Below are 12,869 nucleotides of genomic sequence, written 5' to 3'. Positions count from 1 at the left end.
CCCAAAACAACAAATTTGTTACTGTGCTTGTAAAGAAAATCTCAAAACAACTACTTTCAGTGATGCAAAGATATCTTTGAGCATCTGTAAAGAGCTCTGAGAGGTTTGAATTGTCTCCTTTTTGTAATTAAATACTTCAGGTGACCTATGGTGATCATTTACAGAATGAGGATAGTTAACTGGTGCCTCCTCATTAAGAAAGGCGGGGAGATATGGTGCAGATCTTACTGTGAGCACATCTTGTTTTGCTTTCTTAAGTGCATGATCTCTAGAAAGGGCAACTGTTTATATTTTAGGTTTAGGTTTTTTAAAGCAGGTGTCAAGTTCAAGCCTGACAAGGAGGAGTCTGGAAGTCATGTGTGCACAAGCTGCATTTTGAACAGGTCTCACTGTGGTTTTTTTTGGTGACTGGCATAGGTGGAGTTTGGAAAGAACCATCCTGCACGCTCTGTACCTTGTAATCAGCGGGAATGTGATGGTTTCATTCCATTGTGAGGATGCTTGTTCAAGAATACATGTTTTACTCTTTAGCTTCATGAGATGGCAGGAGAGACTATGAGGGGAGAGGGAGCCAAGTATGCTCTTTTACTCTCCAGAAGCTTGGTTTTGGCATTTTGGGGAAGAAGCGAACTGGAGTTCCTCCTTGAGAAGAGGCAGCTGTGATAAAAGCCAAGACTGAAGAATGCAGTGGTGTGGGCCAAGCAGAGCTCGTTAGCCTTTGGGGGAGAGCTGCTGGCTGCTGACTCTGCTCTGGCTCTATGGTAAGACACAGCCTAGAAATACAGAAGCGTAGGGTTCATTGGAAGTTTCTGATAAAAGTATTTTTCTCAACAGAAATACTGAGATTGCTTAAGTGACTCGTTTTGTGAGAAGTGGCTTCTGGTTTTGGGAAATGTTTTCCATTAAACTGCAGAGCATATGCAGAACAGTAACACATGGATTTGGCTCTGCTGTCATGGTGCCTTCCTAGAGTCTATCTTAGTTCTCGTGTTCACATTGTCTTCTCCGAGGTAGAGAGACTGTAGTGGGTCCTGAGAGACATGCCTTGATGCGTGGAGCCATCTCAGGCGAGAAAATGGGAGCACAAGTATGAGAACTCCAGTTCCCATGCAGCAGGGTATCAATTTGACAACATTAAATATTTGAACTTTCTGGAATGTTCTTATTTTTATTGAACCTCTCATTTTTGCCTTTTTTCCCCCCAAAGCAAATATACAATTTCTCTTTGCCCCCCATCATTTTAATGAAAATGTTGTCAAAACTTTGGTTGGGAAGAGACATTCTGGCCTAGCCTTGTCAAGTAAGCAGGTAAATAGTTCAGAGGGTTTTATGAGTGGAGGATGTTTCTTTAACAATAATGACCCAAAAAAAAAACCTCCTTCAAGAAGCTAGTGACTGCTCAGCACTCAGGTAAAGCAGACTGGAGCTTGCAGAATTCTTCAGAGAGTAAGAAGAGGGCCAGAGTAACATTATTGTAGTTTTTCTAGTATGGATGAATTTCTGTAACCTGGGCTGGAAGCAGGAATGGAAAGAGCCATCTTCCTATTTAGGTTTCAGATGCAGGGTTTAGTTTAGATATTTTCCCTAAAAGTCTGGCCTGGTTTTGCCTTCCGGAGTGGAAGATTGACTGCTAAATCCCAGACCCTGTGCATGGCAGCACTGCTTCAAATAGCAAATGTAAACTCCTTTCCTGAAATAGCCTTGGCTGTCCCCTACCCCAGGGTTAGCCCGGAGGGCAGGGCACAACCCTGGAGGACCCTGTGAGCATCATTTAGAAGAGAAGCAGAGGAGTTCTTTCTTTAGATGCTATTTTAAAGTTGGAAAAGTTATTTTCCCTTGATTCTTCAGCCAGATCTCCCTTATTTATGGCAACAGTGCTAAAATACACCAGACGAAGGAAGAGCAATCCTTGACTAAGGGGATGGGATGTAAATAAACTATGCTTAGTCGACCTGGCTAGCGCTGTGCTGAACCATAGCAATACATGAGGCAGCCTTCTCCAGAGCCGCTTGCATGGCCCATTAGCAGGATTCCCAGTGCTCCAGCAGGGTATAATTTGAGAACAGTGGTATGTTGGTGCACAGAGCCAAATCAGGTCCGGTGCTGTGCTCCAGGAAATAAGCTGCCCTGGTTACCCAGAGCGCAGGGGGGTGTGCTGCAGTGTTAGCTGTGCTGGAGCCAGCTCAACTCCAGCTGAACGACTTCGTTCAGTAAAAGCCAAGCAGCCCTAGAAGCACGATGGTAGCACATCTGAGCTAATAACCCAGCTTGTTACCTCGGTATGGGAAGCATTTCTGCAAACCTATCCCAGCAGGACTGAGAGTTAAGTGTTTATTTAAAATACGTTTTAAATTAATTGTGCATGATCTTGTCAACCCATCCACCAATGGGGTTTGGATGTTTGGGATCCATTATATCTGGGAAGTCTTAATGGACTCTTCTCACCTGTTTGGACATTCTCAAATATCTGCAGGATCACAACCCAAATTTTTAAGCTGAGGTCAAAGTGAATAGAACTTTCCATTATGTGTAACTGGGTTCAGGAAGAAGTGTTTCAAGTAAAGGTCAAACACATGTTTGAATGCTTTCTGTAAATCCTCTTGACATTGTGAAAAACTAAGATGTTATTGCTGGTTTAGATGTGAAATATCTCCAAAGGCACATCGGTATTGTTATAAGCTATACTTCATTTCTTTTAAAAAACTATTAATCCAGGTAATACCAGTCTCCAGTATCAAAAGGAGACTATCAATTAGCAGAAATAAATCTATCACAATAACTAAAGGTTTCTGTGAGTTTCTACAGAAGTTTGCATTTCTACATTTAAAAAAGCTGTATTGAGGGGGAGGCTAGTTGTTTGTTCCTCATGAATCAGACTTTGAGATACACAAAAGATAAGTACATTCCTCTCCTCCCCACCATGTCTTCTGTAACCTCTTTTATTTGGGGTGTTTTATCTGCAGAGAAGGAAATGAAAAAGAGCGTTAATGAAATTGAGTATGGTCTTTCATAGCTCAGCCAAATTTCTAATGAATAGATTTCTCTGGGTCAAAGCCAAGATCTGTGTGTATTGCTTTGGACGGGTAAAAGCTTCACAGTTGTGTATCTGATTGCTGCACTGGCATCTGGGGGGGGGGGGGGGGGGGCGCCGTGGGGGGAACCTTAAATGTATGAGTAGGGATCATGGGGTTATTTGTGGCATGGTAACGATGTGTATAAAGATACGATCCGACACATATGTCAAAGTAATTCCTGTTGACTGACTTCAGGGAAAATGCATTGTAAATCCAACTACTTGGTGTGCTTGGGATTCTGATACAAAGGTAGCTGCTGTGGAGGTTTTTCTGGGGCTGTCAGGCTATTTATTTTGCAGTCAATCTGATTTTCTCTGGTTTTAATTCATTTAAGAAATGTCGTCTTAAGAAAAACAAACAAAAAACAACACTCCTCCTTTCCCTTCCCTTCTCTTGCCCAAAGCAGCCCTCTGTGTGTGGGAAATACCATGTTAATGTTTTAAATTAGCAAGATGCATCCAGAAATGGCATTTTTAGTTTCTTGATTTGTTTAAATAAAAGTTCATTTTACCACAAAGTACGTCATTGCTGAAACTGAATTTTTATAAGAGGTTTCATCTTTACCAATTTTCCTACCACCAAATTCTGAAACTGCTATTTTTAAAATGCTTTTAAAAGCGTTATGTCGGGTGTTTATTTTAAACCCACAGCTATCAAAGTTTCTTGATTGTTATCATGGCCATATCAGCAATACAGATGTATTTGAGGCACTCAGACAGGCATGAAAATGGCCTTAACTATTGCCATGAATGTCTGTCTTGTTCTTCATTGTGTAGTGATGATTATGCAAAAAGAGGCACAGGGATTTATTAATTATTCAAAACAAAGTCTGTTTATCTGGAAGAAGTATGTATAAAGTTATACTGAAAGTGGCGCTTTCGCTGCCTGCACTTGCCAACCTTGGTAAATAAAGCCCTTACAGATAGGAGCGCTTTCAGTCTACTGATCCTCTGGCAGAGAAACTTGAGCCCATTTTACAGATTGAGGGATTAGGAGAACAGAGACCAAACGGCTTCCCAGGGCAATACGTGGCATGTGTGACAGGACTGGATGCTGGATACAGCTGATGTTGGCTTCGGCCAGAATCTTAGCAAAAAGTGTTCATCCTTTCCAAAGTAGCTGAAATTTTCCTTGCTGAGACTGCACAATTTTCAGTATTTTGTTTCTTCTTGTCTGTGAAGTATGGACTGTAATAAAAAAGACTTGAGGAAGATGTCTCCCAAATTAGCAAGCGATGGTTTCTTATGGAAACCAAGCATCTGAGCCATTGATGAAATATAGCAGCCCAGGAGAATAAAAGGCTTACCAGGGTTCGAAAGACCTCCATTTACATAAATATGCAGAGACATCTGTTACAGTCATGAGTGACCTGCTGGTTTAAATCATCAGCAGGGGAAACTTGTAGTCGATCAGCGTTGCCTGCAGTAGCAGGTGCTACTTCAGGCAACAGGAATTACTGAAGAGGTTTTCGATGAACAAAGACCTTTCTGCTTGCCAAGAAGAGACATACGGGAAATTGAAACAAATGGCACACGCCTACGGTCTTTCATTTGTAATAGGCGACGAGAGCGTAGCGTGTGCTCCTGCATCCAAATCTTTACACGATTAGTTATAGGTATGGTGTGGCTGACAAAGTTGCACAGTTTATGTCTGAGAAGTACTTACAGCTTTTAAAACCAAACTACTTAAGTTGGATTCCCAAACAGAAATGAATCATCAAGATTTAATGGAAAATGTTCAAAACAAATTTATCATTTAAACCCAATGTTTTTATCATCAGAGTTTATGCCCAAAATAGTAATGTAAAACTGTCATCCTAAAGGTTACGATTACTTAGATGAATAATTGAAGCTTAATTCTTGCTCACCATTAATCAGCAGAGACATTATAACTTGATAAGTTTATGTAATGCCAGGATATTTGTTGACTCAAGGTATATGGCATTCGCTCTCTCTCCCCCCCACCAACCCCTCTAATAAAATTTGTAATCTCATCTTGAATTTAGATTTGTTTCTACTTTATGGGAATTTTATTTAAGTTCACTATGTAATATTGTTTTGTAAGGAAAGAATCTTGTCTTTTCAGTGGTTGAACTACTGGACAGAAAACTAGATTACAAATTTGGGGCTGCAAAAAGGTTGTGATTCAGTGTATTATACATGACTGTTAATTGCCAGCAGTTCTGAAAAGAAAGTGCTCACACAGTAAAAAGGAGTGTCCAAAGAACCTAGTAAAGGCACAGAAGCAAAAGAATTGACATTCGCAAAGGCTTCCAAGACTGAAAATGCTCCTTCTGACTCTCTCATACTTGTTAAATACTGTTCTTCGATTATAATAAAAGGTACAGTACTGCTTGAGTACTTGATTCACAATATTTAATGAGTGCCTCACATTGGGATGTAACAGCTCTAATAACTATATGAGTTCTTCAGATACCTTAACAATTCCCACCTCTATTTTGATAACAAATTTCATAATAAATCAAGATAAAACAAAACCTGTTCTTTTCTTTCCATTTAAACAGAGCGTGGATCACACTTCTCGTAAACCTCATCATATTGAGGTTGGGCTAAGATGAGCATAACCAGTGACGAAGTGAATTTCTTGGTGTATCGCTATCTCCAGGAATCAGGTACATTTCCCGTCTTTCCTCACAATTTCAGGTCATAGATGATGTGGGAAGTTGGGCTTTTTACACAGTGTTGCTTTAGGAATGTTACACTGAGACAAAATATTTCTTGCACAAACCCATGTTACTTTGAAATCATGGTTTTGAAAGTAATAAAAGTACAAACATAGACAGGTACAAAGTAAACATTGCAGTTAGGCAAAACAAGGAAATAAATAACATTATGTTAACACATGTTTTTGTAGAGTTGTTTCATCTCAGCCAAAATCATCTTTGGCAGCACAGGCACAAAGCACATGGATTTTGTATCTTTTTTCTTAGCTACTTGAAATAGTTCTGTCAGATACTTATTAAGTAAAGAGGGATTGTCTAAATTAGTTTTATATTGGCTGTAAACAGAAATTTGGGTGTGAGCATCTGATGGTTTAGAATTTCATTAATTATGTATGTAAACTGAGCTGCACAAGTGCCAGAATGGCTATGTCTTAGTATCATTTCATTTCTATTTGTTTTCATATTGGAAAATAATGTCTTTACAGGGCTTTTCCTTTTAGAAGGAAAGTTTCATCTTTCCTTCAAAAAACAAAAAATTAAATTGAAATTTAAATTTAGGGTCTGTTTTGGTTTTGTGTTCCTGATTTCATGCTTTGCCAGAAGTAGAAGTTCTGTTCAGTAATGGAAAATGTTCTATTAGCACAGAGATGATAGAGGAAGGATTTTTAGCCTGGATTCCAGTTTACTTCATACTGGCCCTGTGTTCTGGGTTGGTAAAAGTAGAATTGACTAAAAATATTTGGTGTTTCATATGCTGAAACAACAACAAAAAAAAAAATCAGTGAAAAATACATGTCTTCCTGACAGGTCTCAAACGCAGTTATAGAATAAGCCCTCCAGGCTTGAAAGATGTCTTGGACAGGGGACCCAAATCCCAGTAGGTGGAAGATACTGGATTAGCATGGTCATTATAACTAGCATTTATTAAATAAGTTTTTTTGATCTGTTTCTTCTACTTCCAAGGCTGTTGAAATCCCAGGAACCTAAGTCCCTATGCAAGGAATCTCGACTGAAACTGAGAAGACTTACACTTTTTCAGGGTTTGGTCTTTTAAATCACTTTGAGAGTCCAGTTGTGGCCTGTTAGTTGCCGTCTTCTTATATTGTATTCCAGAGCGTATAAAAAAGTAGTCTTATTTCTGGCATGCAATCAGATGAAGGAAAAACAGGAACTAACTAAAAACTAAAATTTCATCCAGACAGAGTTTATTTTTAAAAATAAGCTGTTGGGTACCACACTGGAAAGATCTTTCGAACATTGGAGCAGTGTGCAGCTGGACATTATCAAAGCCTAAAAAATCCTGAAATTGTTTTATATTGTTTCATTTGTATTATAGGAGATGCTACATAACAGTGTATCAATATAGTAACTTTTCCTGATGTGGAAAAAAAAAAAAAAAAAAGAAAATCAGCCTTTTTATTCCTCTTGATACATCAGTAGGTGAGTTAGTGTTGTGTGGCAATTCAGAAGGCAGCTTTACAAAGTCCATCAAGAATGCTGGTATCAGCCAAATGTCAGGAAAAACTTCTTCTAATGTCTCCCACAAGCAGGGAATCACTTTTGCTATTTTAGGGAGAACTTCATTTACAAATCTTCATATTACTTGCAAGTTCTTCTTCTAACCTTCTTATGTAAAAGGCCAAATGTTTTTCTTATTTAATCATCACATACTAAAGCCATTCACAAAAACATCTACTTCCAGTGTTCTGTTGGATTTTACTCATATAAAAGATTAGAAATTGAGGTTAAATTTTTAAAGAAATATTCAAATATGCTTCAAACTGAGCATATTGAAATCCAGATGCTAGGTATTGATTTAGTAGATACACTTGTCAGTTTGCTAGTAATGGCATTCAGCAAATAAGAGCTATAAGCAATGATGAATCCACTAATCTATTTTAAAAGCTCCTTACATTTAATGTCCATCTTCTTTCATACTGTCATTGTTTTTCTCAAAAAAATTTTTGTATCTGTATTTTCAGATAAAATAGGGTAATAGACAGAAATTGTTATACAGTGTCTTGCCTTTCCACCTGCTAGTATAAATGCCATAAAATGCAACATCAGATGCAAGATGTTTAATCAACAGCTTCAGAAATAATGCGTGCCAAATCTAGAGGGCTAGTGTTTAAAGACAGTTTTGAGTTCAGACCCCTACAATTTAAGGCGTTTGCCAAAACCAAAGTTATTACATTGATTATTTATTAAACATCAGCTGAACCCAAGGTTTCTAAATATTATATCGAACACAGCCATAAAGGTTGCTTACAAGAATGTACAAAAGTTCAATTATTTTTTTTTCCTGGTATCTGTCCTTTAATCTCATCCTGTAAAACTTTCAGGCTTTCCTATAAAATGTAGGCAAACGGTGGGAGGAAGAGAGAAACAATAAAAGGAAATAGATACAGCAGAACTATATAAAAAGCAAACTGTCCGTCTAATATTTCAAGTATTTTGCGTCTCCGAGGCACAGAAGTACTTGAGATTATTTGAAACATTGTAGCAAAGATACTGACGGGGGCTTTATACTTCGCTATGAAAATGCTGGCAGGTCATTCTAGTGGAAGTTCAGTTCTTCTAAAATTGAAGTTGCAAGTGGAATTCAATGATTATATTTCCTCCTTAATTCTCTGACAGAAAACTTGAGTGGGAGAGTATCAATAGAGTTGAACTGTCTAAACCATTATTGTTGCTTTTTAACAAATCATGGCATACAAAGGGGAGTTCCAGCGAACTGGAAAAAGCAAATGTTGTGCCAGAATTTTTAAAGGTTAAACAAGATGATCCAGGTAACTATAGGTCAAGCAAAATCATTGGAAGGTTGAAACTAGATACCTCCAGCAAAAAATGAAGAGATGACATCATGCCTAATGCCAGCCAGCAACTTTTTATGGATAATAGATCTTGTCAAACAAACTTGATACTGCTTTTTCCAACATCACAAATGAAGTTGGCAGAGATAGCTGTGCTGACAATAATACACTTAGACTATTTCATGGTATTTACTTAGTCTTGTTGACGCTGTGGTTAAAAGCAAAATGAAATAACAGTGTGTAAAAGTAGTGTGATCCATAGTGATCAAATGGATTAAAAACAGGCTAACAGAAACATCTTGAAAAGTGATTAGAATTGGGGAATATTCAACTCAAAGGTTAGTGGGAACTCACAAGAATCTGTTCTTGGCGTAATACTGCTCAGTAGCTTTATCAATTACCTGGAAGGAAATACAAAATTATTCTTGAGTACATTCGCAGATGGAATGAAATGGTAAGCTGTAGCTCTTGATGAGTTATACTGACTGATCATGTGGTTTACCAGAAGGAATACAGCCAGGGAGACTACTTTGAGTTACCTGCTGGAGAAGCAGGTTGGAAAAGATGCCTGGTCCAGGGGCAGTGCAGTCAAACCCCTCCAGCATAAGACAGGATTTAGACAAGTTAAGGTTCTAATTGCTCAGCTGTATTAAAATAAGTTAGGGAATAATTGCCTCTTCACATAGATGACTGTCTCAGGACTAATCTATGCCCAGAAAAACAAAGCAGTCAGGCATAAGTTAGGCTCCATGGGTTGATGGCCCACGAATTCCTTCACAAAGGGGGCTGGGTGTTGGTGCTTCTGCTGTAGGTCCGTGAATGCCCCCCTTCTTGAGGTATAAAGAAATCAAGTGTTTAATTTCAGTTTAAGATTTCTACTTCCTATCCAAAATCAAGTCCTGCAATGTTCAGTTTGCATCTTTTTGAATATGACCTTATTGGTGCACAATTTAAAGCGGCCCAATTCTTGAAAGTGCTGAGTACTTCAAAGCATCATTTATCTCAGGAGTCAAACCCTTTAAAGTCAGGTTATATTTATTTGTAGGTGTCTTGATTCAAAGACTACCTTTAAGTGAAAATGTTACCCTCTGTTACTGACATCAGGCTCAGGTTATGTCCATACTGTAAGTGTACCACCAGTGTGGAGACAGGAGCACGCAAAATACTTCTGTGGTGGATGTAGTTGCACCAACAAATCAGGTGCATTGACGGAAGTGAAATAAGCTACACCAAAGAAGCTACGGTCCTGGCATCCATATTATGTTGATTCAACTTTGAGACTGTTCAAACCCTGAGAAGCATGCTTTTGCTAGCAGCCATCTTCACTGCTGACATAGCCCTTCTGTTGGTTTTCTTCAGAGTGAAGAGCTGTGTTTCTACAAAACCATATCGAATTCTGAGTATAGAGTTTTCCCATTCTGCTTTGTCTGCCCAAAGAGAAACAGATAATTATTTGTCTGTTGGAATGAAGGTCAGAGCAGTACAATGCAATGGGAGTAATAAGGATTCCAAGGTAAATTGAAAAGAGGGGAGGGGGGGAGGGGGATGGCAAAACCAAGGGAAATAAAATCTCTCACATACCTTTTAATCTAAAATGTGCTGCCATCTGTTGTGAGTGGCAAATCCTATCATAGGTCCAAATGCTACAATAAATTACCTTCCCCACCCAGCCCAACATGTCAGTTCAGTTATTAGAGCTTTTTCAGATTTGGTATTTTTTATGCATTTATTGATTTAATTGTGTTCCTTTTCTGGCACTTGCATGTTGCAGTGCAGAATCTTTTCTCTGAAAATCAGTTCCCCAGCTGTCTGTGGCTTATACTGCTCTATGGTAGGGCATATATTGTAGTCGCTGTCTGGCAATGACTTGTTAGAGTTAAGGTTGTGTAACAGTTTCCATTTTTGCTTATTCTTTTACTGTTCAATTCAAATTTGTCTATGTTTTATGACATACACTTGATAAACTATTCCTCAGTGTACAATCTCTACCATGTCCAAGACAATAAAAACACTAGCTGGATGCTTTTGCTAAAAAGATGTCAATGAGATTTTTATCTGCTCACTTGGGACAACGTACCGTTATAATTTAGAATTGTCATTTGTTTTCTTCCCAACCATAAAAATTAAGGCAGCTAATAATGTAGTTGTTTTCCTTCTGTAGAGTCAGGATGATAGCAGCATGTTTGTCTGTTTGGTTCATGGTTGACAGATTTTCCTTTTTTTCCTAAAAGATAAGATTTTCTCTCAGATTTTAAGCACAGACTCAAAGGCACATGGAGCACGAAGTGTTTCTGTGAATCACAGCACAGAATCCTTCATAGAATTAGGCATGTGCAGACATGAGCCTTTCTTGTTAACCACATCCAGGGCATCTTATTCTCATTCTGCTTTTGGAAATTATGAGACAATTCAAAATGTGGATATCCTGAAGCTTCTGGGATTTCATCATTGTGATGTTGTCTGACTAGATTCTAGTAGTTGCAATAGTACTAAACTGACATTTTTCCAATGCCATTTACAGTTTTTTAAAATAGAAGCCACAGAATTTGAAGGAAAATATTTTCTTTATGACTCTCTTTCTTTTCTAACAAAGAAATTTTATACAAAATGTAAATACCGCTCTTTGCTTAGTTAAGTTCTTAGGCAATAAGGAATGACTGAAGATGAGTATTCTGTTCTTTGGAATTTGTGCCTTATGCAAGTCTTTACCTAAATAAGCCTATGTCATTTTTCTTTGAAGTCCGTACTTTTTCTGCATGTAAGGTACAGTTGAGTATTTTGAGCAGCTGTGTATGGCACTGAGTTCCTGAGTCACAGGTGAAATAAGTGCATGTTGAAAAGAATTCAGATTAAGCATAGCATAAAATACTGGCATATACAGGTCAGATAAATTTGCTTCAAAGCTAACTGCTTCCTTTGTATAGCAAGGCTGTTGCTAGGTAGAAGGGGAATGTACAGTGCATGGGCTTTGCTTAAATTATTGAAGCCTGTACCTTGAAGAATAATTCATTAGAAGAATGAATCACTTGATCAATAAATGCACTTGTCCAGTGTGACGCTAAAAATAATAGTGTGCACTGATGGTAGAGTCAGTGGATAATTATTTTTCTTTTGCCTTTTTTATGTTTTCTTCCAGTTAGACTCATTAGGATAATAGAAGAGGTCAGGCTGGATGGTATCTCACGAGGTGACAGAATCAGAGCAGTTCAGGGACCTTTGGAGATCATCTAGTCCAGCTCTTGCGCTCACAGCGGGGTCAGTGGCAGCAGGTTGCTTAGGGCTATGTCCACTCAGGTTGTGCACGTCTCCCAAGGCTGGAGAGCCCACAACCTCCCTGAGGAGCGTGTTCCAATACTCAATCACCCTCACAGTAAAAAAAGTGTTTTATTTTGTTTCGATGGAGTTTCATGTGTGTTTCAGTTTGTGCCCATTGCCTCTTGTCCTATCACTGGGCTCCACTTAGAAGAGCCTGGCTCTTTCCTCTTTGCCCCCCCCCCCCCCCTCAGGTATTCATACACATGGATAAGGTCCCCCCCAAGCCTTCTCTTCTCCAGGCTGAGCACTACCAACTCTCTCAGCCTTCCCTTGCATGCCAAATGCTCCAGTCCATTGATCATCTTTGTAGCCTTTTCACTGGACTCTTATCCTGTATGCCCGTGTCTTTCTTGTACTGGGGAGCCTAGAACTGGACGGGGTACTCCCAGTGTGTGTCACCCGTGCTGAGCAGAGGGCAAGGATATCCTCCAATGACCTGCTGGCAACACTTTTCAGACACAGCTCAGGATGCTGTTGGCTTTTCTAGCTGCAAGAGCACGTTGTTGACTCATGTTCAACTAGTCCAGCCTGCTCAATGCTGTGGAGCCTCAAAAATCTTTTAAAGAACCTACACATAAAAGTGCTGTTAAACGTGATAGTCACTGGAGTGCTCTTGAGGCTCTGTATATCGCTATGTTCCAATAGTAAGGATGGAGAGAGATGCTGAGGAAAATGTACATCCTTGGAAAGACATCCTGACAACGACAGATAAAACATGCATTTCAGTGGTGTTTCAGTAACAGTCTGTGACCGCGTTATTTGTGTCTACATGTGTATTATCCCTGGCCCTTGAGCCACATGTATTCTCCCTGCAGTACAGAGTACCTACAGTTCATAGACCAAACTCAGCCGCACTGATACAAAGATGCTTGTGTATTTCCCTAGCTTTTCTTTGCACAGGTACTTTTGTCCTAGTGTAACTGGATGCTGAACAGGTATTACTGAGAAAATAAAACAGTACTTTTTTTTAAGGATGTTGTTGGG

At 39.0% G+C, this 12,869-nt stretch overlaps 1 protein-coding gene across 6 annotated transcripts in view; it reads left to right on the top strand.

Annotated features, from left to right (window-relative positions):
* The window catches only part of TBL1X (transducin beta like 1 X-linked), a 199,894-nt gene that overhangs the window by 138,668 nt on the left and 48,357 nt on the right, over positions 1–12,869 (top strand). For all 6 annotated transcript variants that reach the window (XM_040582780.1, XM_040582784.1, XM_040582782.1 and 3 more), the window contains one exon: positions 5,599–5,706. In XM_040582780.1, the coding sequence (XP_040438714.1) occupies positions 5,649–5,706 (58 nt within the window). In that variant the 5' untranslated portion in view covers positions 5,599–5,648. The remainder of the gene's footprint in view (positions 1–5,598; positions 5,707–12,869) is intronic.

Source organism: Falco naumanni, chromosome 2 (assembly GCF_017639655.2).
Source record: "Falco naumanni isolate bFalNau1 chromosome 2, bFalNau1.pat, whole genome shotgun sequence".
In the NCBI taxonomy this organism is placed as follows: domain Eukaryota; kingdom Metazoa; phylum Chordata; class Aves; order Falconiformes; family Falconidae; genus Falco; species Falco naumanni.
Note: the sequence above shows the minus strand (reverse complement) of the source record. Positions and strands in the feature narration are given on the sequence as shown.